The sequence below is a fragment of the Corythoichthys intestinalis genome, chromosome 9, assembly GCF_030265065.1.
Source record: "Corythoichthys intestinalis isolate RoL2023-P3 chromosome 9, ASM3026506v1, whole genome shotgun sequence".
Classification (NCBI taxonomy): Eukaryota; Metazoa; Chordata; class Actinopteri; order Syngnathiformes; family Syngnathidae; genus Corythoichthys; species Corythoichthys intestinalis.
In genome coordinates, this window is record NC_080403.1 from 4,983,157 (window position 1) to 5,008,737 (window position 25,581).

At 37.8% G+C, this 25,581-nt stretch overlaps 2 protein-coding genes across 2 annotated transcripts in view; both read right to left on the reverse strand.

Annotated features, from left to right (window-relative positions):
• The window catches only part of iars1 (isoleucyl-tRNA synthetase 1), a 127,559-nt gene extending 118,010 nt beyond the window's left edge, over positions 1–9,549 (reverse strand). The window contains exons 1-2 of the mRNA XM_057845252.1: positions 9,420–9,549; positions 8,122–8,248 (exon numbers count right to left, since the gene is read on the reverse strand). Coding sequence (XP_057701235.1) covers positions 8,122–8,240 — 119 coding nt within the window. The 5' untranslated portion in view covers positions 8,241–8,248; positions 9,420–9,549. The remainder of the gene's footprint in view (positions 1–8,121; positions 8,249–9,419) is intronic.
• Positions 9,550–12,060: 2,511 nt separating this feature from the next.
• rpl29 (ribosomal protein L29) lies at positions 12,061–19,951 on the reverse strand. The gene is made up of 4 exons (XM_057844844.1): positions 19,904–19,951; positions 19,457–19,509; positions 19,277–19,341; positions 12,061–12,257 (listed from the first exon to the last, which is right to left on the reverse strand). The coding sequence occupies exons 2-4, from the start codon at positions 19,491–19,493 to the stop codon at positions 12,120–12,122; spliced, it is 240 nt and encodes a 79-aa protein (XP_057700827.1). The 5' UTR covers positions 19,494–19,509; positions 19,904–19,951; the 3' UTR covers positions 12,061–12,119.
• Positions 19,952–25,581: the final 5,630 nt, after the last annotated feature.

Sequence of the window (25,581 nt, forward strand, 5' to 3'; positions counted from 1 at the left end):
GGCCTCCACAGTCACCAGATCTCAATCCAATAGAGCATCTTTGGGATGTGGTGGAATGGGAGATTCGCATCATGGACATGCAGCCGACAAATCTGCACCAACTGTGTGATGCCATCATGTCAATATGGACCAAACTCTCTGAGGAATGCTTCCAGCACCTTGTTGAATCTATGCCACGAAGAATTGAGGCAGTTCTGAAGGCAAAAGGGGGTCCAACCCGTTACTAGCATGGTGTACCTAATAAAGTGGCCGGTGAGTGTACACACATATACATACATACATACATATATATATATATATATATATATATATATATATATATATATGTATGTATAAGGGATGCAACGATACAGTTTTTCAATACAATTCAATACATTTAATGCTCTGAAACAGAAAACTTTTTTTTTTTTTTTGCTAACAAGCAAAAATAACAGTGCCATCATATAAACAAGCATTTTAGTGCATAATATTTATGTGCTTACTTCTTACTGATCTGAAGAAATGTTGTATATACTGTAAGTGCTGAGAACAATCTTCACTGTTTGTAAAGTGGGACACACTGTTGATTGCTGCAGCTCTCTTAGCAGCTATATTTACCATATAAGCAAAAGATCCTATTTGTGGTCCGAGTCCATCTGTAATATGTGCTGAATTAACAGTATTTGCAGCATTATCTATAGTCACTGGTATGGATTGATTTGGCCTGCTTAACTTCCATTCAGTCATGGCGGTTTCTAATTCATCAATGTAGTATATGGACTACGCGTCGCTCTGGGCTCACGCAGCTAATGGCATGGGATCTAATGTAGCACATCTAGGTTGCTATTTGATGATATCTAGTATGTGCGTGCGAGAGTTGGCATGGGATCGGACAAGGGACATCTAGGTTGCTATCTGATGATATCTAGTGTGCGCGCTGCGCCGCTTGAGTGTTTTCTGGCCACAGAAGTCACTTCTGCTCATTACTGCACAACACCAGCATAATATGACAATCGATTTTCATAAACAGGACGAGTTTGAAGTACGGCGCTCTTAATTTGCCACTCATTGTTCATCATGAAACCATGAGTTTGCTTAGTCTCTCACGGTCTTAACCTTTCTGATCCCATCGGCGCTACTACAGCAAGCGTTAGCATAAGTATGCTAATCGTTTGTAAATGCCGTTTTAAAAAACAGCATAACATAGCGGATATGCGTTGTAGTGAACATCCTTAATACTGAAGACGAAGGTGTTATTTTCATTCATTCATTCATTTTCCATGCCGCTTTTCCTCACGAGGGTCAGTTTGGTAATTTCGAGACAAAGACATACAGATGTCATCCAATGGGATTTGGGAAGTTGGCTCACGTGGGGAGGACAGTTCATTTGCGCTAAAGTGATGCCAGTAGATGGTATCGGCGCCCTAAATGTTGGTACTCGTCGATACCGATACCACCAATTCGGGTCCGATCAGCGCCCCCTGCCGATACTGGTATTGATATCGGTGCAACTTTACTATGAATCCGCTATGGCAGCATATAGACATTATTCTATCAAACACAATAGTTATTTTGGCTTAAAATACTGCAGTTTATTTTAAAGAGGGGTGCAAGAGCAGAAACTGCTTTTTCCGTCTTGTCTGTGTTTTCCGCCATAAATATTTATTTTCACTATTTTACACTGATGGTCTACTGTATATAACCATTTTTGACCATGATATATAGAAAGAACAATAACGCTGATGACCATAACTGTTGTTTCTGTTGAATTAACAAATATAAAACTATTCTATCTCATTTTTTCAGTTGAATGTTTATCCTAACAAGTTCAATAAATATTATCAAGCTTCAATATGTTTCGTTGAGCATTTGGTTGTCAATGGGACATCAATATTACAAATAAAGTTGCACTGTTATTTTTGCTTGTTAGCAAAAAAAAAAAAAAATTATAGCAGTTTTATTTTCTGTTTCAGAGCATAAAATGTATTGAATTGTATCGAAAATATATACACATATATATACATATATATATTATATATGGTTTTTTGTTTTTTTTTTGCAAACAGAGTGGCATCGGAATGGTGTCGGCCGATACTGCACAGCCAGGTATCTGTATCGGTATCGGGCCCAAAAAATGGTATCGGTGCAACACTAATTCATAGTGCATTAAGCCCCCAAACTACTTTTAATTTCTCCGTTTCACCCTGCAAACCCGTTTACAGATGTCGCGCAACCATTTTTGTTTCAACCCAGCCATAAAAAGAATAATATTCATTATTCGAAATGTCTGTCATTTTTAGCTTAGAATCATTAATTGATGTCTAATATTTAGTTTAAAAAAAAAAAAAAAAAAAAAAACTTAAAAAAATTATTCACTCGCATATTTTAAACTTTTAAACAAATTACGTCACAATGAAAAAAATGACATCTAAAAAAGTAACGGATAACTAAATAAGTAACCTCATAACCGTCGCTAAAATTGTGTTTTTTTGTTACTATCGCATTTTCCCCAATATTTTAGATGATAACTAATCGATCCAAACAAAGAAAAATTGGAGAAAAAAAAACCTTTAAAAGGGTAAATATTGAAAATAAAAATCTTGACAACTCCTTCATGTCTGCGATTTATGAATCGCGACCCTTGTTATATTACCATGTTTCACCCATAAAATCCCCCAAAAATCCAGCTGTGGCCATTCGCAGCTATGTCTTGACACTCGGTGATACATGCTACATGGAGTTTTTGGATCGAAAACAGGTAAGTACGCGATAATATCTCGTTAAAATCATGGCGTCTTTAATTATGCTATCGTGGCTCTCACCTCCAGTTAGAGTTTTGCTCTTTACAATTTTTTTTTTCTTTAAAAGAGCCCTCCTGTTCATTTTTCTTCCCCCAGAAAATTGAGATTTTAAGCTTTCCAAAATGTATCAGACATGCATATAGGACTATTTTGAAATTTGGCCAAATTGGGTGTCTCAAAGTGGAACTTCAAGTCACCTGAGTGTTTTCCGCCAAATACATACAGTGGGGAGAACAAGTATTTGATACACTGCCAATGGGTTTTCCCATTGACTGTGTATCAAATACATGTTCTCCCAACTGTAGATATCATCTCACACAAAAAGGGCTTGGTATTGCACCCATCACCTTATCAAAAGTATAAACAGTACATACAATCAAGCTGCTCGAACATACACATATCTATACCTGTATACAAATTGAAAAGATGGAGAAAAAAAATCAAACATTGAGAAAAAAAAAGTTCACAAAAATATTGACAATAAACTAGTAGGGGTGTAACGGTACACAAAAATCTTTGAGGTCACGGTTCGGTTCATTTTCGGTACAGTAAGAAAACTAAATGCAAAATATAAATGTGCTAGTTGTTTATTACACACCTTTGTGCTTTCAACAATAGGAACATTAGCCTACACAAAGCTAGAATTCTGCTCAAAAAGTAGCGGGTATAATCCAACAAAAATTTGCCTTTCAGACCCCACGTATTGGTCAGCTTTCTTCCTGAAAGAAAGAAGAAAAAAAGTTCTGTGCTAAAGAGATAAGCAATCCCAATGACAAAGATTTTAACATGTATTTTACAAATGAAATGCCTCAATGAATCTTTTTTTTCTTATGAATGGTTTTCAAAAGCTTTATTGGTGGATTTCCTCAAGTTAAAGCGCCACACAGAAATTAATCAATTTAGTTTTGTAAGCAGGATCTGTGTATTATTCTTATTATTTAATGGCGTACCGCAAGCAACACGTCACTTCCGTTCATTAATATTCATGACATTAGCTACTGTTGCTAAGTTGGGACAAGCCTCCGTTAGCCCCTAATAGGAAATTAATGGAAATCCTGTACGAAGGAGATGTTTACAGAGCTAAACCTACCAATTCTCTCCGAAAATGATGTGCCTGGTGCCAAATTCACTGGCAAAGATGTGGAAGAACAAAAAAATGTTCAGTTAAAGAGATGGCTTGAGTGTCGAAGGCTGAAAAAGACAAAAAAACGAGCCGACCTAAGCATAGCCTTAGCTTTTTTATCAACGCGACTGACAATGACATTCTCCTGTTTCAACAACCTATCCTTTACCATCAGTCCTGTCTTTCCTATATATCCTCTGGTTGTCCTACGTCTCTGACCGTTCTTGGGGGTAATATAGTTAGCTTTGTGTAGCGATTGCAAATGCTACTCAGTGACAGCCAACAAACACTTCTAATTTTTTCATTGATAACAAATCCTAATTCTATAATTTATTTACACTTTCCCCTTACTAAAGTTGTTTTATATATATATATATATATATATATATAGTGGGGAGAACAAGTATTTGATACACTGCCAATGGGTTTTCTCATTGGCAGTGTATCAAATACTTGTTCTCCCCACTGTATATATATTTTAAATAACAGAAACGGTAACAATGCCAGTCAGATACCATTGTAATTCTTTTCAGGTCATTCATTGTCAGACAGAAGCAGTGCGGCACAAAGTTACGCAAAAAAAATAAGTTCTTACCTCTTTGTCCTCTGAAAGACCATGCCAACCCAACAAAATGTTTACTGCATATGAAATGTGAATGGATTCACCGAGCTGGTGTTAAAGTCCGCGCAAGTTGATTCGGTCTTCACATTTTTTCCTCCCGAGTGTTTGGTTTCCGGAAACGTATGAAGAAAACATCCTTCATGTGTCGTAATGTCTAGTACAAGTTCCAAAAAAGCAATGTGTGATCGGCATGTTCGTTTTTGAAAGATTACCGGCGAAAAGTAGCACAAATTACGTTGTTTCTATGCGAGGGCGGGTCTATAATGTCCCACTTCGGCTTTACTTCCGCTTTACGATGCGACGTCACGGTCTACAAATAGCATGCGTGCGGTACGCCATTACAGGTGTTTTTAGCTCATTTCAATTTATTTTATTTAAATGGGCTATTATTTATTTTATTATGTGTTTATATTTTACAAATGTGATGTAGTATTCATTTATATTGTATATTTTATGTTGTATAACTTTAGTTCCTATGTGAATATTAGTTCCTACTTGTTTTGTTGTGGTAGGAGGGTTTTGTATTGAACACGGGGCCGTGTTGGTTAGTATTATTGTGACATATTGGTATTTTATGTTATGTTGTTCTATGTTGTGGCACTGTTGGATCCATGCTGCTGTATTGTTATGTCTATGTTGTGATTGTTTATGAGCCAGAGGGCTGCTGAAGCTAGACAAAAGAGTGCCGCATTATAGTCAGACTGTCGGCATTTAAGTTCGTTGAATGCAATAAATGAAACGTTGAACACGGCACTCGAAGTCTTTTAGTTTTTTTTCAAGACAAGATAAAACAATTATAGCAGAGAAGACAGCAGTAAATCAACAAAGACAAGTCAACTGTGCCCCCGATCTACCACTCAAGAGATCTGATGGACTCAAAAAGTGGGTTACGAGTGCATATTAGTTTGAAAATTGACTGGATCCACTGTATTTTTACACGAGTGACTTCCGGTCTGCCTGATCCTGGCGTAGTAGGACGCAGGAGGGTTGCATCCCGCATCAAACAATAAACTCTGCCGTTCTTTTCGTGTGCGTCATGTTGAGCCGCTTCTGGGACGCGTCTAACACGCGGCAGCACTGCGACTGGTGTGCATTGTCTGATTGACTTTAACGCCCGCGTTTCACTGAGTTCTCGCGGCGGCCACGTAGTCGCGCCGTCGACGTTTCTGGGTTATTCTGTCCTACCGTGTTGGTCCTCATTATAGTAGAGAAGACGGAGTAAATATAATCTACACAAAGAAACTGTAACCCGATCGACTCACAGCCTCGAAAAGTAAGGGTTACATTACGTCAGAAACTCGATCGGTACGCCTCTGTTCCGAACCGAGCACCACGTACCGAAACGCTTCAATACAAATACATGTATCGTTACACCCTATAAACTAGTTCAATTTTTGCAGGCATGCCACATAGTCTCCCCTTGAACAGGACACAGGTCCAGCTCACTATTCCGCCGTTTGCATACTGCTGTCACTTCTCACTCGTCGAATCATCCGAAATCAATACCTGACTTATCTAACCTACCCAAGCTATCTTTGTGTCATTAAAAAGTGTGTCATACTTTTGCGGCGAAATACTGTATATTAGCGAATGAGAATTTTGATGTTGGGAACTTCGTAAATACTTAAGCAGCACGCGTTTGAGCAAAAAAATACTTCTATTCATAAAAGTTTGTTGCGCATTTTGGGGGCACTAACAAGTCAACTTTTTGCCCAAAATTTGACATCACAACAAACCACACAAGTTATATATTTGAAAACATTTTTTCAGGCATGCCACATAGTCTCCCCTTGAACAGGACACAGGTCTACGTCACACAACTCAATATTCGCCGTTTGCACACTGCTGTAACTTCTCACTCGCCGACTCATTCGAAATCATCAGAAAACAACGACAAATCTGACCCACCCTCTTCCTCGAGTTGATTAAATAATGCATTAGCTTGCGCTAAACTTAAGTTTTCAAGTCATTCTGCACATTTTAAAGTCGCTCGCGCAATCCAACTGGCCGTCGCTCGCTACATTGCCAACTCGCCCTCTCCTTAGGTGACACCTCGCTCGGCAATTTATTAAAAATGCTCATGTCAAGTCCGTCCTTTGTGACCTCACAATGGCTCCTGGGATATGTAGTTTTCGTAGTGCTTTCGGTTTTGAGGAAGGACAAGAAATTATGTAAATATGGACATAAACCATGGTCCATGCAGCATTTTAATGTTTATTTATGAGGGCAATAAAACTATAAAACTCAAATGACATTACCTCCCGTTTTACTTGGTTGATTGACTTCAAGTAATGGGTGTGGACCTCAACTTCTGCATTTTCAAATGAGACCAACGAGTGGCACGTGGGTGATGTAATTACAGCGCGACGACGCTTCAAATATGATATGCGTAAATGTGCTTCCGCCAACATATTTCATTTAAATCCAAATGGGTAAAACACTGAATGTTTTTCAGAATATGGACCAGGTCAGATGTCACGATGTTAAAAATGGCATCACAGACTGATGAATGAGGAGTGCTGCTGACGGCAACTGTCGGCCATTGCGTTGACAGTGCCCATCTCAACATTGAACTGTGAGAGATTTGTCTGCAATGAACAGAGTAAGACATTTAGTCAACTGTACAATGTAAGTTAGAGACGCCTGAGTGTCTTCATTTACTAGATCTCATTTTTTTCTTATTCCTGTGTAGGTGAAGACAGACTTGGGAATCAGAGGGACCATCTTGAAGCACGCCTCACTAAAAATTGACCATTTGTTGCTGATTTCCTTTTTTATTTATATATTTTTTAGTCCAGTAAAATCAAATGTTTGCAGGCAGGATGCAAATCTCGCAAAGGTTAAGGTTCTTAGAAAGAAATAAATGTTGTGAAAAAAATCTTATTTGTCATGATATGAAACCAATTCGCCACGGCACATGATTCGGTTGTCCGACTCTAATGCGGCCCACCAGCACCACCACAGCTTCAAAAAATCATAGGGGAAACACTGCTTTATGTTAGTTCTTTACCTAACTTATTTTTCATTGATCAATAATTTATTTCAATTTTTAGTATTTTTAATCATCAGTAATTTTTACTTTTACTCAAGTTGGAATGTATACATTTTTAAACTTCTGTTACAATGTTAAAGGGGGGGGGTAAATGAAAGGATTGAGAAGGAGGGGGGGACTTCTTCGTGCCAATACAGAGGAACTATGATTGGCTCTGATAACTGCAGCGGCAAACAGTGACACATCGTAGAAACCCTATTATGTAAAAAAGTAGTTTGTGTATTAGTTGTTGGGAAAACAAATGAAAAGTATACCGGTAAATGGAAAATAAATCGGATTAATGGGACTTTTCACTCGACACAGGTTGACAAAACAGCGTAGTTTGTAATTGTAGGAATCTAACTGTCGGTATTTTGCATTTCAGTGTTGTTTTAGCAGGATTTTACATGTGACATGTTTTTCATTCATTTACAGTGCCATGACATGTATTACACACTTCAACTATGTGGAGAAAATTAGACCTGAGTGAGACAAAATGTAATAGGAACTAGTTAGACAAGACATTCTACTACTTTATTGGCAGGTGACACCCTCATTCACTCACCTTGGCCTGTTCTTGGATTGTTTGAGGCACTCGTAAAAACAGTCCTTCTCCTTCCACAGCAGCAGGATCTTCTCTTCCTGTGCGGGAAAGTTGATGGACTCCGGCACAGGCTCCACCATGATGATGTCTGTCCATCAACACGAAACATCACATCACACAAGTGCGTTATCTTTATGTAGCACTAAAGAACTAACTATTCATGTATACAAACATACATATTTTGAGTGCCGGTATGTTACAATCTGTCAATTTAGAGGCCACTTTTTTGCAAAATCTTTTTTGTTTTGTTGGATTTAAAATAAATAAATTAAAAATTCTGAAAGACCCGCTGATTTTGGGATTAAGAAAAGCCCTATATTATCTTATATTTCTAAAGTTGTTTGTCGAACAAGAAGTGTGTTGATTGTATTTCACTGTACTGTATCACTGTAATAATCTATTTTTTAAACTGATGTATGAAATTTTTTTTCAACATCCAAAAGTTCTCTAATCATTTTTTTCCTTTTTGGTTAAAAAGGACTGCTAATCCTATAGCTGTGGAAATGACCATAGGACTGGGATAATCATTAACTTTATTCATCTTCCAGAATGCTTATCTTAAAGAGGATGAGCCTGCAACATACATTATCTGAAAATGTCATCCAAATATTTTAAGCTTGAAATTTCAGGATTTAAAAACATGTCTTGGGTCACAGCTATGGTTGTTTGCAGTTAAAAACTAAGAACCTTAATAGACCCTACTAGATACAATTCAAACAATACCTGACTTATCTAACCTACCCAAGCTATTTTTGTGTATTTAAAAAGTGTGTCATACTTTGCGGCGAAACACTGAATATTAGCGAATGAGAATTTTCATGTTGGGAACTTAGTAAATACCTAAGCATCACACATTTGAGCAAATAAATACTTCTATTCATAAGTGTTCGTTGCCTATTTGGGGGTACCAACAAGTCAACTTGTTGCCCACAATTTGTCATCACAACGAACCACACGAGTTATATATCTGAAAACATTTTTGATCGTGTGACATGCTAAATCCAAAGCAGATATGCAAAAAGTTTACTTTTCCCCCGCCGCAAGCCTCAACTCAGCCATAACGACGCCTCTTTGATGAAGTTAGCTAGGGTGCTACGTTAGCCGGTCAATGTTTAAATTAATTAGCTCAGAAGAAAATGTGCTGCAGTTTTAATGACGGTAGCGTTTTCAAAATACGCAAATTGGGGCGCAATTTGACACAAGCGGGGAAGCGCTCAACAAATAAATTGACGTTGTTCCCCTCTGAATGGCTTACTCACATGTTGTCTAGCTCCAGTTGACAAGATACAAGAAATGATGCAAGTTGGCGTCAGCGTGAGGGAAGTGACGAAAGCGTTGTGTTCAGTGTACACGGGACAAGTCGGATTTCTCGCAAACTAATGATAATCTAACTTGTTACAAATGCACGTTATAGTGAAGCAGTGTTTATTTCAGGACTTCAACAAGTCAGTCGCTTTATTCAGTGTCTTATTTCTTAGTTGTGATTGTTTAGTCATGTTTCAATGCAAAATACAGTACCAAATAATCTGCTGTTCTGCCAAAATATTCTACATCGGCGAAACGTGCTACATTAGTCGAATTTGACACCTAAAGTACTATCGTGCGCTCTAAACTTGTTTTGTTTAGATGCATACAGGAATAAGGTACTAAAAAAATGCCTGCAGAAAATACTTAAATGTAGTTATATCAAATAAGGACGGTTTAAACACGCTACGTGACTAATGTGGTCAACTGCTTCAAAGCTAACACAAAAAAACACAATGGTTAAAAGTATGAGAGGGTAATACATGCAAAAAGTATCTTTGAGGCTGTGAAAAGGTTCTAAATAACTAAATAAAAACAAAAATTGTGAGTAATCGCCGCCTCTAACCGATGTGCGCATGCGTGTGAATGCATGCGCAAGCGCCCTGAGCATTGTGTAGGACGTTTCGCCGCGTAGTAAGGAATACCGGGGTTCGGTAATAAAACGTATTTGTCTGACGGCACTAAACTCTAATTGACAATGATATATGTCAAATAATGTGGTTTTTTTTATCCATCTGCTATGAATTGCAATCAGTATGTCACTCGGAGACGCCCAATCCATTTAAACTGAGAGGTCTGTATGGTGTTAAATCAAGGCCAAAAGTTTTGTAATCTGAAAAAAAGAAACGATTGAAAAAAAAATGTTTGAAAATGAATGTTTAAGTTTTATTCTTGAATCTTTCAACCTGAAAATAACAACTTTGTTACTGGAAAAAATAAAATGTTTTTTTCGCTTTTCAAAGATTCAAGAATAAAACTTCAACATTCAGTTTCAAACATTTTTTTTCAATCGTTTCTTTTTTTCAGATTACAAAACTTTTGTCCTTGATTTAACACCATAGGTCTGGAGTTAGATTTGTGTCTTATTCAATCAAATAAAACGTTGCTTCAATCAAAACATATTTTCAATAATTAAAATGAATGAATATATATATTTTTAAAAAGTCACATCAAAAATTCTCCGATATGCATGTGTGATACATCATTGGAAAGCTTAAAATCTCAATTTTCTGGGGGAAGAAAAATTTTAAGCAGGAGGGCTTTTTTAAAACAAAAAAAAAAAAAAAAAATTTTAAACAGCAAAACCCTATCTGGAGGTGAGAGCACGCGAGAACAGAATTACAGACGCCATGACTTTAACGAGATATTATCGCGTACCTACTTTGTTTCGATCCAAAAACTCCATGTAGCATGTATTACTGAGTGTCAAGACACAGCTGTGAATGGCCACAGCTGGATTTTTGGGGGATGTTATGGGTGAAACATGGTCATATAACAAAGGTCACGATGCAGAAATCGCAGACATCAAGGAGTGGTCGAGATTTTCTTTTTCGTATATTTACCCTTTTAAACGTTTTTTTTTTTTTTTTTCCAACTTTTTTTTGTTTGGATCGATTATTTATCATCTAACATATCGGAGAAAATGCGACAGTAACAAAAAAAATACAATTAAGTGATAGTTATGAGGTAGATATCCGTGACTTTTTTACAGACGCCATTTTTTTCATCGTGACATAATTTGTTTAAAAGTTTAACACATGCGAGTGAATAATTTTTTGAAGTCTTTTTTTTTTTTTTTAAACAAAATATGAGACATCAATGAATGATTCCAAGCTAAAAATGTCAGACATTTTGAATGATAAATATAATTACCTTTGTTTTATGGCTGGGTTGAAACAAAAGCGGTTGCGCAACGTCTGTAAACGGGGGTTTTCAGGGTAAAACGGACAAATTAAAAATAGTTTGGGGGCTTAATGTGCCACGAATCTGTTATGGCAGCATATAGACATATTGATCTATAAGACACAACATTTGTTTTAGCTTAAAATACAGCAGTTTCTTTTAAAGAGGAGTGCAAGAGCAGAAACTGCTTTTTCAGTCTTGTGTTTTCCGCCATATATGTTTGGATACAAAAATTTGAGACAAACATTTACTTACTAGTACTTTTTTAATAGATGTTGTATTGAAACTTTTATGAGGACATTTGTCTTTATAATTCAATCAAAAAAGTAGTGGCTTCAAACAAAAATATTTTTAAAAAATCAAGTTTTTGAATGCAACATTTTCAATTTTCAATCAAAATAAAAACTTGTATGCAAACTCTCCCCCACACACACAAAACAATGCATTTTTTCCCCCACTTGAAATTATTTTTCATTGTGAAAAAAATAAAGAGAGCCGCTTCAAGAAGAACCTCATTATGAGCCCCCTTTTATTTGCCAGTTCTTTGATTTATGCATGTCTGTATTCAACTTGTTCAACAATTTCCCCTTTACACTAGTAATGTTGAGTTTTAGCCTTTCAATCCTTAAAAGTAAACACCCCATTGACAGCCTGAGATTTTGACACCCATTACTAAAGTGAAAAAACACAGTGTTTGTTAAAGCATTGCTTTATTGTGACACAAAAGGTGTGTGGGGTGAGGAGCAGACAGATCATTTCTGAGCAGGGGCGGCGATGGGGGCAGCGGTGGCGGCGGCAGCAGCAGCAGCTGCGGCCTTCCTCGCTGCCTTCAAGCCCTTTTTGTTGTGCTTCTTGGCAAAGCGCATGTTCCTCAGGAACTTAGGGTCCACCTGCAAAAAAAGCAAAAACACATTTACATTTAAGAGTGTATGCTCATATTGAGACCGAGCACATGAATGACATGATACATCTTATTGTTAAAGGCTCATGCATGAGCAAGTTTTGCTTACACTTTGTACATACTGGATAAGCGGAAGGGTGCACACAAGTTTTAAAACTGATCAACTTAAAAATACATACCAATTACACATAATTTTGAATCTTGAGGCTTTATAGTCCAGTGCTTATTTTTTTATTTGGGTTAATAGGTAACACTTTGTTTGACAGCGGTGTCACAAGACTGTCATGGGCGTTGATGAATGCTGATGACGGGTGTCATTAAGTGTCATCAGGCAAATTTTGTCACTCCATTTATGTCCAGCTTATATCTTTTACATCGATTCAAAAGTCAGATAATTTGTTGGATGACACCAAATAACATCTGTCATAAGCACTCATTAATGCTCCTGACAATGTCATTTCATAATTAGAACGGTCTTATGGCAGTCTTATGACGCAGCTGTCAAATAAAGTACTACCGGTTAATATCTTTTGGTGTAAATATACCCTAAATACAGTGAGGACAGCTGCGGTTTAAAGTCCGGTGCTGCTTATCTATGAACAAATGTTTTCGTGTGAAATTTGATGGGTGGCGGCTTATAGTCAGGTGAGCTTTATAGTGTGAAAATTGCAGCAGATAGGAAAACTTTTCCTTAGACTACTACAGAGTATTTATCAAATATCAGAAATCACACTATAATACACAAACAATAATCTGCCTGTGTGTCTGTCCGGCATTATTTGAAGACATTCATCAAACTTCTTTGAATATTGAAAATGTATTGAAAAAGTAATCAACCCATTATCAAAGTAATCGTTAACTGCAGACCTAAAATGGTTCCCAAATGTAAAGCCTTTTTAAGACACTTTATAGAGATTAGTAAATTTAAGACTTTTCAAGACCCTAAGGAACCCTGTTTAAACATTCACATTAATTACAAATAATCCAATTACATAAAATGACAGTATTTTAATTTTCACTTTATTCTGAGTGTTGTTTCAGAATGATACCGTTATAAATAAAATATCAGAAGGGGAGAACAACAACAAAAAGATTCGCTGCATGGTATTTGTTGGATGGGATTAAAAAAAAAAAAAACAATAAAACATGAATGCATACATGTTAACATGGTACACATGGTAACATTTAGTCTACTGTTTTAAAACAATAGGCGTTTGGTTAGTAACAATCATTCAACATTTTCGCCAAGTTATTTGAATCTATCAAGCTCCAAGTTAACATTTTGCAGCAATTACCCCCTATGGTTAACAGCCCCCAAATTTTTGCTTACCCCCAGCAAATTTTAACTTGATTATACTAGTAGTTTGATCAAATTAGTACCAACTTTGACCACTAGATGCAGGTATGTGACAATAATAAAATTCACTGAATGCAAATGGATAAAATTAGAACCTGCATGAAAGCATGATTCCAGTGATATCAACGTCATTATTCTATGACAATTAAAACAACAACAAAAAAAGGTAAAGTGGGCCAGTTTTGGTCAGCGAGTGTAATAGAAAATCAATGAGTCAACCGATATACAATATTATTAGGGATGTCCCGATCGCATATTTTTGCATCCCAGTCCGTGTCTCCTAATTTTGAGAATCTGCCGATGCCAGTCCCGATACTTAAAAAAAAAAAAAAGTTTTTATCTAACAAAGTTCCAAACATGTTACAGTACGGTACTGTTTGTAGTACTACTTCTTCCGCTTTTTCCCAGGAGTGTTGCAGAGTATAAAACATTTTTTCTATTGACAATGCTGCTTTTTAGCCCGTTCCCCCCCCCCCCCCCCCCCAAATTTAAAATCCCAATCCTTTTCACCCAATTGCAATCCTCTAAAATAAGGCCCGATTTCAGATCACATGATCGGATCAGGGACGCCCCTAGATATTACTGTCAATTTTTTAACCAATTCAAACACTAATGTAGTGACAATTTATCCTCGTAAATCACCCCTTCAAAAGCAATACATTGTTATTCTTTAAAAACACAATGCAGCATTTAAACTGCCCCCCAAATTTGCCAAAATGAAGAATAACGAAGGAAAGTGCATATCAAGGTTGCATGACCGTATACAGTGCCTTGCAAAAGTATTCGGCCCCCTTGAATCTTGCAACCTTTCGCCACATTTCAGGCTTCAAACAAAGATATGAAATTTAATTTTTTTGTCAAGAATCAACAACAAGTGGGACGCAATCGTGAAGTGGAACAACATTTATTGGATAATTTAAACTTCTTTAACAAATAAAAAACTGAAAAGTGGGGCGTGCAATATTATTCGGCCCCTTTACTTTCAGTGCAGCAAACTCACTCCAGAAGTTCAGTGAGGATCTCTGAATGATCCAATGTTGTCCTAAATGACCGATGATGATAAATAGAATCCACCTGTGTGTAATCAAGTCTCCGTATAAATGCACCTGCTCTGTGATAGTCTCAGGGTTCTGTCTAAAGTGCAGAGAGCATTATGAAAACCAAGGAACACACCAAGCAGGTCCGAGATACTGTTGTGGAGAAGTTTAAAGCCGGATTTGGATCCAAAAAGATTTCCCAAGCTTTAAACATCTCAAGGAGCACTGTGCAAGCCATCATATTGAAATGGAAGGAGCATCAGACCACTGCAAATCTACCAAGACCTGGCCGTCCTTCCAAACTTTCTTCTCAAACAAGGAGAAAACTGATCAGAGATGCAGCCAAGAGGCCCATGATCACTCTGGATGAACTGCAGAGGTCTTCAGCTGAAGTGGGAGAGTCTGTCCATAGGACAACAATCAGTCGTACACTGCACAAATCTGGCCTTTATGGAAGAGTGACAAGAAGAAAGCCATTTCTCAAAGATATCCATAAAAAGTCTCGTTTAAAGTTTACCACAAGCCACCTGGGAGACACACCAAACATGTGGAAGAAGGTGCTCTGGTCAGATGAAACCAAAATTGAACTTTTTGGCCACAATGCAAAACGATATGTTTGGCGTAAAAGCAACACAGTTCATCACCCTGAACACACCATCCCCACTGGCAAACATGGTGGTGGCAGCATCATGGTTAGGGGCTGCTTTTCTTCAGCAGGGACAGGGAAGATGGTTAAAATTGACGGGAAGATGGATGCAGCCAAATACAGGAACATTCTGGAAGAAAACCTGTTGGTATTTGCACAAGACCTGAGACTGGGACGGAGATTTATCTTCCAACGGGACAATGATCCAAAACATAACGCCAAATCTACAACGGAATGGTTCAAAAATAAACGTATCCAGGTGTTAGAATGGCCAAGTCAAAGTCCAGACCTGAATCCAATGGAGAATCTGTGGAAAGAGCTGAAGACTGCTGTTCACAAACACTCTCCATCCAACCTCACTGAGCTCGAGCTGTTTTGCAAGGAAGAATGGGCAAGAATGTCAGTCTCTCGATGTGCAAAACTGATAGAAACATACCCCAAGCGACTTGCAGCTGTAATTGGAGCAAAAGGTGGCGCTACAAAGTATTAACGCAAGGGGGCCGAATAATATTGCATGCCCCACTTTTCAGTTTTTTATTTGTTAAAAAAGTTTAAATTATCCAATAAATTTTGTTCCACTTCACGATTGTGTCCCACTTGTTGTGGATTCTTGACAAAAAAATTAAATTTCATATCTTTATGTTTGAAGCCTGAAATGTGGCGAAAGTTTGCAAGATTCAAGGGGGCCGAATACTTTTGCAAGGCACTGTATATACACATTTTATCAAGATTTGACGAGGGACTTTGTTCATGAAAATATTGAAATGAAGCAAATGGATAGAAATGTACACATGTGGCTATTCCTATTTGAAGAGGCAATGTATCAGTGTCGTTTAAAACTATTTAACTTCCATGTGTTGCAGGTTTAGAAAACTCATCTCGTGATTTAGTGCTTTTTATAATTTTACCGCTTTTCTCAACTGGAACGCCTCGCTCAGCCGCTTTGACTCAAACTTGGCCATCGGCTTGCAAAATAGGACACTTTATCCGAAAAGTGGTTAATATCAGCCGTGGAAAGGGGAGTGAGCGAGGTGAGCAGGAGAAAGAAGGAACTTGCAGTCAATATGATAACGGAAAATCATATTGCCCTTTGAATTTAAAGTTTTGATATTGTTTGGGAAAAAACATGCAGTATAAAGATTACAACCATTTATCTTGCATAACGCTTAACATTTAAGACAAAAGATTTTTGAAGGTTTTTTTTTTTTTTTAAAAAGATCACAATTCAAAACTTTTGATGGAATTGTCAATAATGAATACTATCAGTGAGTATTAAGAAGTACTTGTACCGTCTTAAGTATTTAGTCAGTATTTGCGTGCCCACTACTTACATTCAGAGATTTATTCTCTAGTCACTCAATAAGCCCCTAGCACAATCTGAAAAGGCTGGAGTTTAAAAATTGATCTGAGTAATTTTATTCGCCTCAAGGAATCGTTTAATTTTGCCAGCTCTAACCATCACGTTTTGCCTGGACTACTTTTATTGCAGGACAACGCGCTGACGTTATGTACGTACCACAAGAAAACAGCGGTGGCGGATATATTCAATTTCAACCAAGCGAAAGCAAAGAGAAATGCACCAAGAAAAGGCAGAAAATTTCAAAAGTGTGGGAGCATTTCAAGCCCGGGACCAAGGCGAACACTGTTTCATGTATTTACTGTAATACAGCACTTGCATAACAATACCCCTGCTGGGCCCCGGTTAAAATAGTCGTTTATTTAAGCCTAAAAGGATTTTTGTACAATTTTTGTAACTAACAGGCATGAAAATGGGTCAGGGGTTAAAAGGTGAGAAGGGTCTGGAGGAAATATGTTCTGCTGCACCGTACAAGTAGGGCTGTCCCAAACGACTAATTTTCTCCCGATTAGTAAGCAGACTATTTTTACAGTTAGTGGACTAATCTAATAATGACCCCCCCCCCCACTAATTAAGAAATGAAATTTTTGATGACGCTTATTAATTCACAAAAACATTTTGGAACACTTAAATTCTTTATTAAAGTACAAGTAAACACACAAATAACAATAAATCACAAATAAACAATGAGGTCAAATGCTGAAACCATTAACTAGTGCAAAAGAATGGAATGTAAACAGATTCAGAACACCGAAACAAAAAAAAGTATCTAGCATTAATATTATAGTACACCACATATATAATAGCAGTATAATATTGATTCATTGCCAATCAGATTTTTCATAAAGTGTGTCATTTTAAAGCTATTCTTAGTGTATAATCTGAATTCTAAAGTACTGTATGTGGGATTACCTCCAGATATCGTTATTTATATGACGAACAAGACGTGCTTTTATTTTGAAATGTTCCCCGGAAGTACGTTCGCTTAACTGCTAACCGTTACACTATGCAAAAAAGCAATTGTTGTCATTGCATGTGGTGTCAGTAATATTTTTTTTTCTTTTTTCGTTTGCAAATGCTGTTTATCAGCAATTTTTCATGTTTGAGGTGTCACCTTTTACCAGCAAGTTTCCGTTTTGGAGGAGACTGACAATGTTTTATAGCAGGTAGTAGGTTGTCTCCCCCCCCCCCCCCCCCATTAGCCTCAATGTAGCAAAGCTAACATTTACAGTGTTTAATTTAGATGCGTTTCCTTATTTTGTATGTCTGAATTTTAATTCTACGTTGTGTTGATGACCAATAAATATATGTGAAAAGAACTGGAGTCTCATATGCAATCAACACTCACGTGTACACGCACGCACCCACTCGGCGATTAAACGCAGCCGTGAAAATTACCACCCTCATTTTTATTTACAGTGCGATAAATGGACTTATTGCATATCACGACAGGCTTAGCAACGTCAATAAAAAAATGTTGTTAGATGGACTCTCCCGTCTTATTCCAAAATTACAACTGGGTGACGGCGCTTTAGGTGTTCATTCACGGCTGACATGCAGCCAAGCTTGGCATTGAAGAGAAAGGACACAACAGTGTACCCTCCTTTGTTTCATTCAGTCAATGTTTTGGCCACTAAGCCTGAACGATAAATCGTTTAAACATCGCCATCGCAATGTGCGCGCTAGTCCCATCGCAAGGACGTGCGATAGTTTTTTTTTTCTTTTTTCCCCCAATCCACAAACCTTTGTTCTGCTTCATTCGCTCGCACAGCCTCTCCCAGCTCTCAGTCACTGCCACGGCACTTGCTTATTAAAGTTAACATGTCTTTGATCTTGCCAAAGAATATTCTGATATTTCCCCCCCTTAAAAATGTTCTCCTCGGATCTACACAATTCACGTAGGTTACATCTTTCAACTTCAAAACAGCGAATTTCGCCGAAATGTGAGAGGTTTTCACGCCTTAACTAATGTACGAAACATTAAAAGCAGCTAATAGCAGGGGGTGGTGGAATCAATAATCGATTTATAGTCGAATCGTTAGGTGCCCAACGATTCCCACCTCTACTGGTGCCTAATGTGCAAGTATACAACCGGTATCATAAATTTATTTGGAACACAGCAAAAACTCAAAATCCTATCAGGACTTACAATTTAAACTTCAAACTTAACTATAACTTAAAAATAGCAGGACACAAATGAAAATTCAATTGAAACACCTCGGAAAAACACCTTTTACACGGTGTAATCAAGAATAATGATATTTAGTTAATAATTTTTTTTTTTAAAGATCTAGAAGTTTTTTTGAGGAAAAGCATTGAATGTTTTTTTTTTTCCAAGTCACATCTGAGATGCAATTGTTGGCTGTTTTCAACAATGTACATCGAAAGTAAAGACATTGTCTGAAAATGGTTCAGTATTAGGTGAAATGTCTTTTCCTCATGTATATTTATAATTGTTTACCTAAAAAATGTTTTATCCAATTCTCGATTAATCGATAGAATTTTCAGCTTTCAGTTTTCAATATCAATACTCAATTACTAAAATATTCGATAGCTGCAGCCCTAGCTGGATCAACACCTTTATTTTTTTACAGTACATTACAATACATACCCCCTTTAAGGACTCATAGCGGTGAGATCTGGGCTTCTTGATGCCGTTCCTATGGGCTTTACGAGCTGTAGTGTCGGTAAAAAGGCATGCGAATTAGAGGGGAAAAACTCCTGGTAATACATTCTGTAGCTGAAATTAGGGAACAAATCATGATACAATTAGCCCATCATTCATACTTACACTGGTTGTGTGTCGTGTGGTTCTTCGACTTTGCCATTGCGACTGTAGTTTACCTACCAAAATAAAAAGTTCAGTTAGAACATGCCAATTAGCGTTGCTTCCCAGACTGAACGCCGCAAAAACTGAAAACCAGCATTTTAAAATGTGTAATGTATTAGACCTACAATAAGTCAACAGCGAAACCTAACACTTCCATTTATACATTTTTGGAAAACGACTAGTCCAGAAGCGTCAGGTAATTTAAACACTAGCTAATGCTAAGAACGCTAACAAGACTTCGGACTAACTTTTCTTTCAAAAACGGATCGTATCAACTAAATATTGCACCGGATATTTGCTTTGTAACGTGCCCTATCCAATACGCTAGATGTTTGCGCATATACTACGCAAATATACTCAGATTGATAGTGATTTAAAAATGTACATCTTGTGAAAGGGGTTCGATACCTGCCACACGAACAGACGACAACCGGAAGAGGAAGAATTGTAAAACCGGAAGTAAATAACCGAGTGACGTCTGCTCTGAAATTCCAGTCTGCCTCCTGTTGTTAAAGCAGGGAATTACATTTTCATTACAGACCACTAGATGTCATCCGTGTCCATATGTTTGTGAAGTCGAGGCAAAAGGGTCCATTTATTTTGAGGGAACGCAAATTTATGATACAAGATTACATAATATTTTGCGAATAATGCAATTATGTCATAGTTTAATAAAAATAAATAAATAAATAATTTAAAAAAAAAAAAAACTAGCATTAAAACAGACAGTGACGTACCATTTAAAAAAACAAGATAGGTTTAAATAAATATTATACTGTTCCTCCACCCTCCTTAAAAGGCAAAACAATAAATTGATAAATTAAATATATTTTTAAAATGTAAACTCGGCCTATAAGGGAAAGAATCTTTAAGCTTTAACAAGCATGTTCAAGCTGACTGTAAAACTCGATATAAAATCAAATTTCTTTGGATTTAATTTAACCAAACCATATTCATTTTGTTTTACGAAAGTGTGGATTTATGGTATTACAATGCTATATTCTTTATCATGACAAATTTGCATTTGTCTCTTTTTTTCTCCATCATCAAATCTAGGTATGTTTACGTAGTACTGTTGCCACGGCTTGTGCTTGTTTAGTGCGTTTTGTTTTTGTTTTATTCTTGATATCACCCCTGTCTTGTTTCAGGTTTGGTTCACTCTAGTTTCTGGTGTGTCTTCTTCTTTTATTGGTTTTATGGTGGTTGGCAGGTGCATGACCGCCAACTACTGTATCATTAAATAAATGAGCACACACAGAAAACAAAACCAAACAAACAAGCAAACAAAAAAACCTATGTTCGAATGATCAGACTCCTGTAGATTTGACACCCATTATTCCATGAATCTCCTAATCACTACCTCAATCGTGAGAGCCCTTGGTTGGCCTGAGCCCAAATCTCGTCCCTTACCTCCTCCAAAAAGAATTTCCTAACACTAAAAGCCCCTTTCAGACATATGCTGCTATTAATTAAAATGGGTAGCCCTTATGTATGAAAGCAATTTCTCGGGTGGACGGACACGGAGATGACACGGAGATTAACCGAGTTGCGTCCTAGTATAATGCTTTGAAAGCAGCAGTTTAATTCCCGTGTCATAGCGCGATGGCTGATGACGAAAATATCATGGGGGGCCAATCGTCATTTCCTCTTTCATCGCAGTAAGACGAAAAGCAGTAAACAAACATCGCAATTATCGTCATGGCAAACTGGAAATAGCTAAATTAAACTGCACCCATGCAATTAACGTTACCGGTCTTGTGACATCCTCCAACATCCTTTCATCCTCTAATTCGTGCTGTTCGCTTAAATTTCCTCCTATTCGTCCTACTTCCTCTCCCGTGCTCCGTTGACCCACCACCATTAAACCCTCAGCATACAGTATGTCATTTTATTTCACACTCACCTATTGCACTTTGCACTTGCCCTTTTCACGATCTCGTCCCCCCATAAGACACACAGTGATTTCCTCCACAAACACAACATTAGTCCGATCCTGCTTCATGCACCGTGAATACTCGTGATCCTCTTGCACACACTGTTCCTATTACATATCAATACCATATGCCCAAACATCTGACAGTTGTAACACCTCAGTGGTCTTGGCATATTCTCCCTCTCACAGTAAGATATATAGCCAAGTGATACCCTCTCAGGGAGTTCCCGTTCAAACAATGAACGGGACACTTTTGCTGCTCACCCCATCCGTTGCTTACCTCAACTTCCCCCCTACCAAATACGACTTCATTTCTTCCACTAACAACCCCAATAGCAGGCGACTGCGTGCCGGATCCAGCCTCAACTCGCCAGATCCGCACATCAATCACACCTCCTCATGTCAGTTCGCCAGATGCGGCCCAGATCAGCACAATGACAGCCCATATGATAGGTTACGCACTGTTCCGGGGCGGACCGTGCACACCGGACATGCTCAAACTCCCGCTTAACGTCAGTGCGCCAGATGCGGCCCGGATCAGCACTATGACAGTTTTGCCTTAATTGTCGCCTTGATTGCACAGATGGGTGAGCCTGGGACCAGGTGCCGCTGATCATCGTCAGCAGCTTACTCAAACGAGTCCTTGGCCTCACATCATTGCTAGATCAACAACTTACCTACAGGTATGTGACTTTCAGCTAACAAAAAATCTTGTAATCCTGATACTGAGCTCATTTTTGTGTTACCCGTTACCCCAGCACCATAGACTTCATTACCTATTGACGAGACACTTCTCTGACCCTAACGCCTTATCAGAAGGGGCCGAGCTTCATTTAGTAATAGCCGAAGACGGCACACGCTCATGTCGGATTTAAGCTTGGAGTTTTGAAGACCTACGAAAGCTCTACCGCATACAAACAGACAAACACAAATTTTCGTAACTGACTAGCCTCTAGTTGGCAATATCTACGCGAAATAAATGCTACACACTTTTTTGCTTTTAACCAAAAATAGACTTTTTTTATGTCCATATCTATAAGGAATTCAGGGATTTATTTATTCACAAGAATTTTTGTCAGAAAAGCTCCGTTTACACGAGGCGGCCGCTTGCCTCATTCACTAATAAAGTAGCGTTGTACTTCGACAATATACGTAAAAGACACGCTAACTGCAGTTTTTTTTGCTTTTAACCAAGAATCGAGACTGTATTACATCAATATCTATGAATTCTGGGATTTAAGCACTTATTTACAAGAATTTTCGCCAGAAAAGCTCCGTTTACGTCAGGCGGCCGCTAGTCTCATTCGCTAGCAGTATATAGTGTATAATGATTACTAAGGGCTATTCTATTCGAAAAGTTGTGATTGTATATAGAATTTATCAATAATCTATTTACATATTATTTATAATTGATTCTGCCTGTTTTCCTCAAGTATTAAGTTTATGATGTTAAATTGAGTGATTTATTAGCTGTTGAAAACTTGCAGTAAATAAAAAATTAAGTTGCTATTTTGGTCAAAAACTTATACGATATTTAAAATATTGCTATTGATCCTGAAAATATAGGTGATTATCTCTGCATTAGGTGATTTTTGTGCATCTAGTGTAAAATCTGAGACTTTTATAGCCATTTTTTGTTGTGTTATACTTGTATAAAAATAATTAATCTGGATTTTATAAGGGAGCGATTTTGAATTTTTAATTCTGCTGCTCATAGAGACTCATATATGGCTAAGGTAGGTGCCCATTTTGGTTTTGGGTCGGTAGCAGCTTTGGTTTTGAAAATGTTTGAATTTGTAGTTTTTGAAAATAGGCCCCCTACGAATCATCCCCGTTTCCCGTGTCATGTCAATAGGTTAAGAAGTCTATGCCCAGCACCTTAACACAATATGTTGTTTACAGTCTAAAAATAGGTTCATCTTTAATGTTGAGTTGCTTGTCCCAATTAAAATATTTTTTGAAAAAACAATGTTATATTGTAATATTGTTGTATTAATATGTTAGTATTAATAAATGGCATGAAAAAGAAGTGTTATCATTTCTTTTAATAGACAAATTTAATTTGCAATATAAACACATTACAGTTTGATACATTGAAGAAAATGGAATCCAAATTTAATACTGAAAACTGTTTTGATACAAAGCTGGCCCAGATTGGGTAACGTGTGCAATATCTGGGCCATACATTAATGTCGTGTCTGCTACTTTGGACCAGTTCTGGCCCAAAACTGGTTGCTGATCCGGCAAGTGACTCCTTACGGAGTTTGGGCCATTTTTCAAAAAGACACTGGGGCGGATCCGTTTTACGAAGTTGGGCTGAAATTTGCAGTATATCTGGCCCATGTCTGCTCCAGTTATATCTTACTATCTGAGAAGTCATCTGATATTCCACAAACCACTCCTTTTATCCAACTACACCCATATCCCGTCCTGCTAACAGTATAACTTCCTCTTCCCAGTTGTTCCTTACTAACAAGCAATCATTAAATTTCAATTTCTTAACACTCTCTCATCTAGATGTTTTCTTAGGACCCAGTATTAGGATAACTAACATGTAACTATTAATGAGTCAGTAACCTACTTTTAACTATGTATCGTATATTTTGGACTATAAGTCGCAACTGAGTATAAGTTGCACCAGTCAAAAAATGTGCAATGAAAAAGAAACGAAACATGTTGTGGTGTAAGTTGCATTTTTTTGGAGACATTTTTTGACACAATCCAACACCAAGAACAGACATGTGATCTTGAAAGGACTACGTGTACGGTATGCTAACATTTACGGTATGGTAATGTTACACTGCTGCTCGATTAGTTTTCGGCTTCATGTTACACTACTTGCAGCTTGTAATCTGAAAAACATGATTTTCTTTTCTTTCCCATTTCGTTCAGCCCTTCTCAGTTGGTTTTATTTGTTTTTATAAGTTACCGCCAATGTTGAAACACAGGGCTTGAGTGCCCTCTTGTGGTTTAGTGTCAAAATTACATGTGAAAAGATATAATAATGTCTTAATAATTTCACACATAAGTCGCTACGCCGTATAAGTCACAACCCCAGCCTAATTATGAAAAAACCCCGACTTCTTGTCAGAAAAATTCAGTAATCGATTAACTTGGCACCTACAGTTATAAACTGTACCAGTACTAGTACTAGTGCAGGGGTGGGCAAACTATTTCACAAAGGGCTGTAGTGGGTGCGGGTTTTTGTTGCAACAACTTTTCACCAACCTGGTGTCTTTATCTTACAAGTGCAATCAGTTCATTGCAGTCAGGTGCTTCTTGTTTCCCCGGACCCCTCATTGGTTAAACTGCCTGTGCTGGATCAGTTGTAACAAAGACCAGGACCCACCACGGCCCTTGAGGACTGGTTTGGCCACCCCTGGTCTCATGGGTATAAATGTTAGAGTGGCACACATCCCTGCCATGGCCGATGGAACGCGCTCTGTGCCCCATTACTGAATTTTCTGGCTTGAAGTTCTTCCTATCTTAAAAGCTTACGCATTCCAGACCCTTGAGGATTCTTTAGTATCTTGGGAATAGCATGTTTGTTGCCGTCACGTCAGCCATGAATGCTCTGATGGGGTTTTTGTGATAGCCTCTTTGCATTCAGTGATTTTGACAAGCAGACTTGGGAAAAGAGAACCGCAAAATCTGTACGTACAGTAATTATCCCTTTTTCCAGCCAGTGAAACTCAGATCCCACTTGGCCAGCTGTTAATTTGTGCTCAAAATTGCTGGCTTAAAGTTACTGTTAGTCAACATGGTGAGGAAATTATCATAAATGTAAGGATCATAATGGTGCCTAGGTGCTTGGGGATGGAACATGGTCTTACTTCCGCAAGCTTGTGTGGTATGCCCAGATACGTAGCAAAATATAACTGGATCAGACATGGGCGAGATGTACTGCAAATTTTCGGCCCAATTTCGTAAAATGGATCCACCCCTGTGTCTTTTTGAACAATGGACCAAAATCTGTATAGATTCACTTGGAGGATCAGACAAAAGTTTTGGGTCAGACCTAGTCCAAAGTAGCAAAACCCACATTAATGTATGGCCCACATGTTACCCAGTCTGGGCCAGCACTAGTTTTGTAAACAGCATATTGTATTAATTAAGGTTCTGGGGTGATGGTGGACCTAAGCGCAGAGAGACA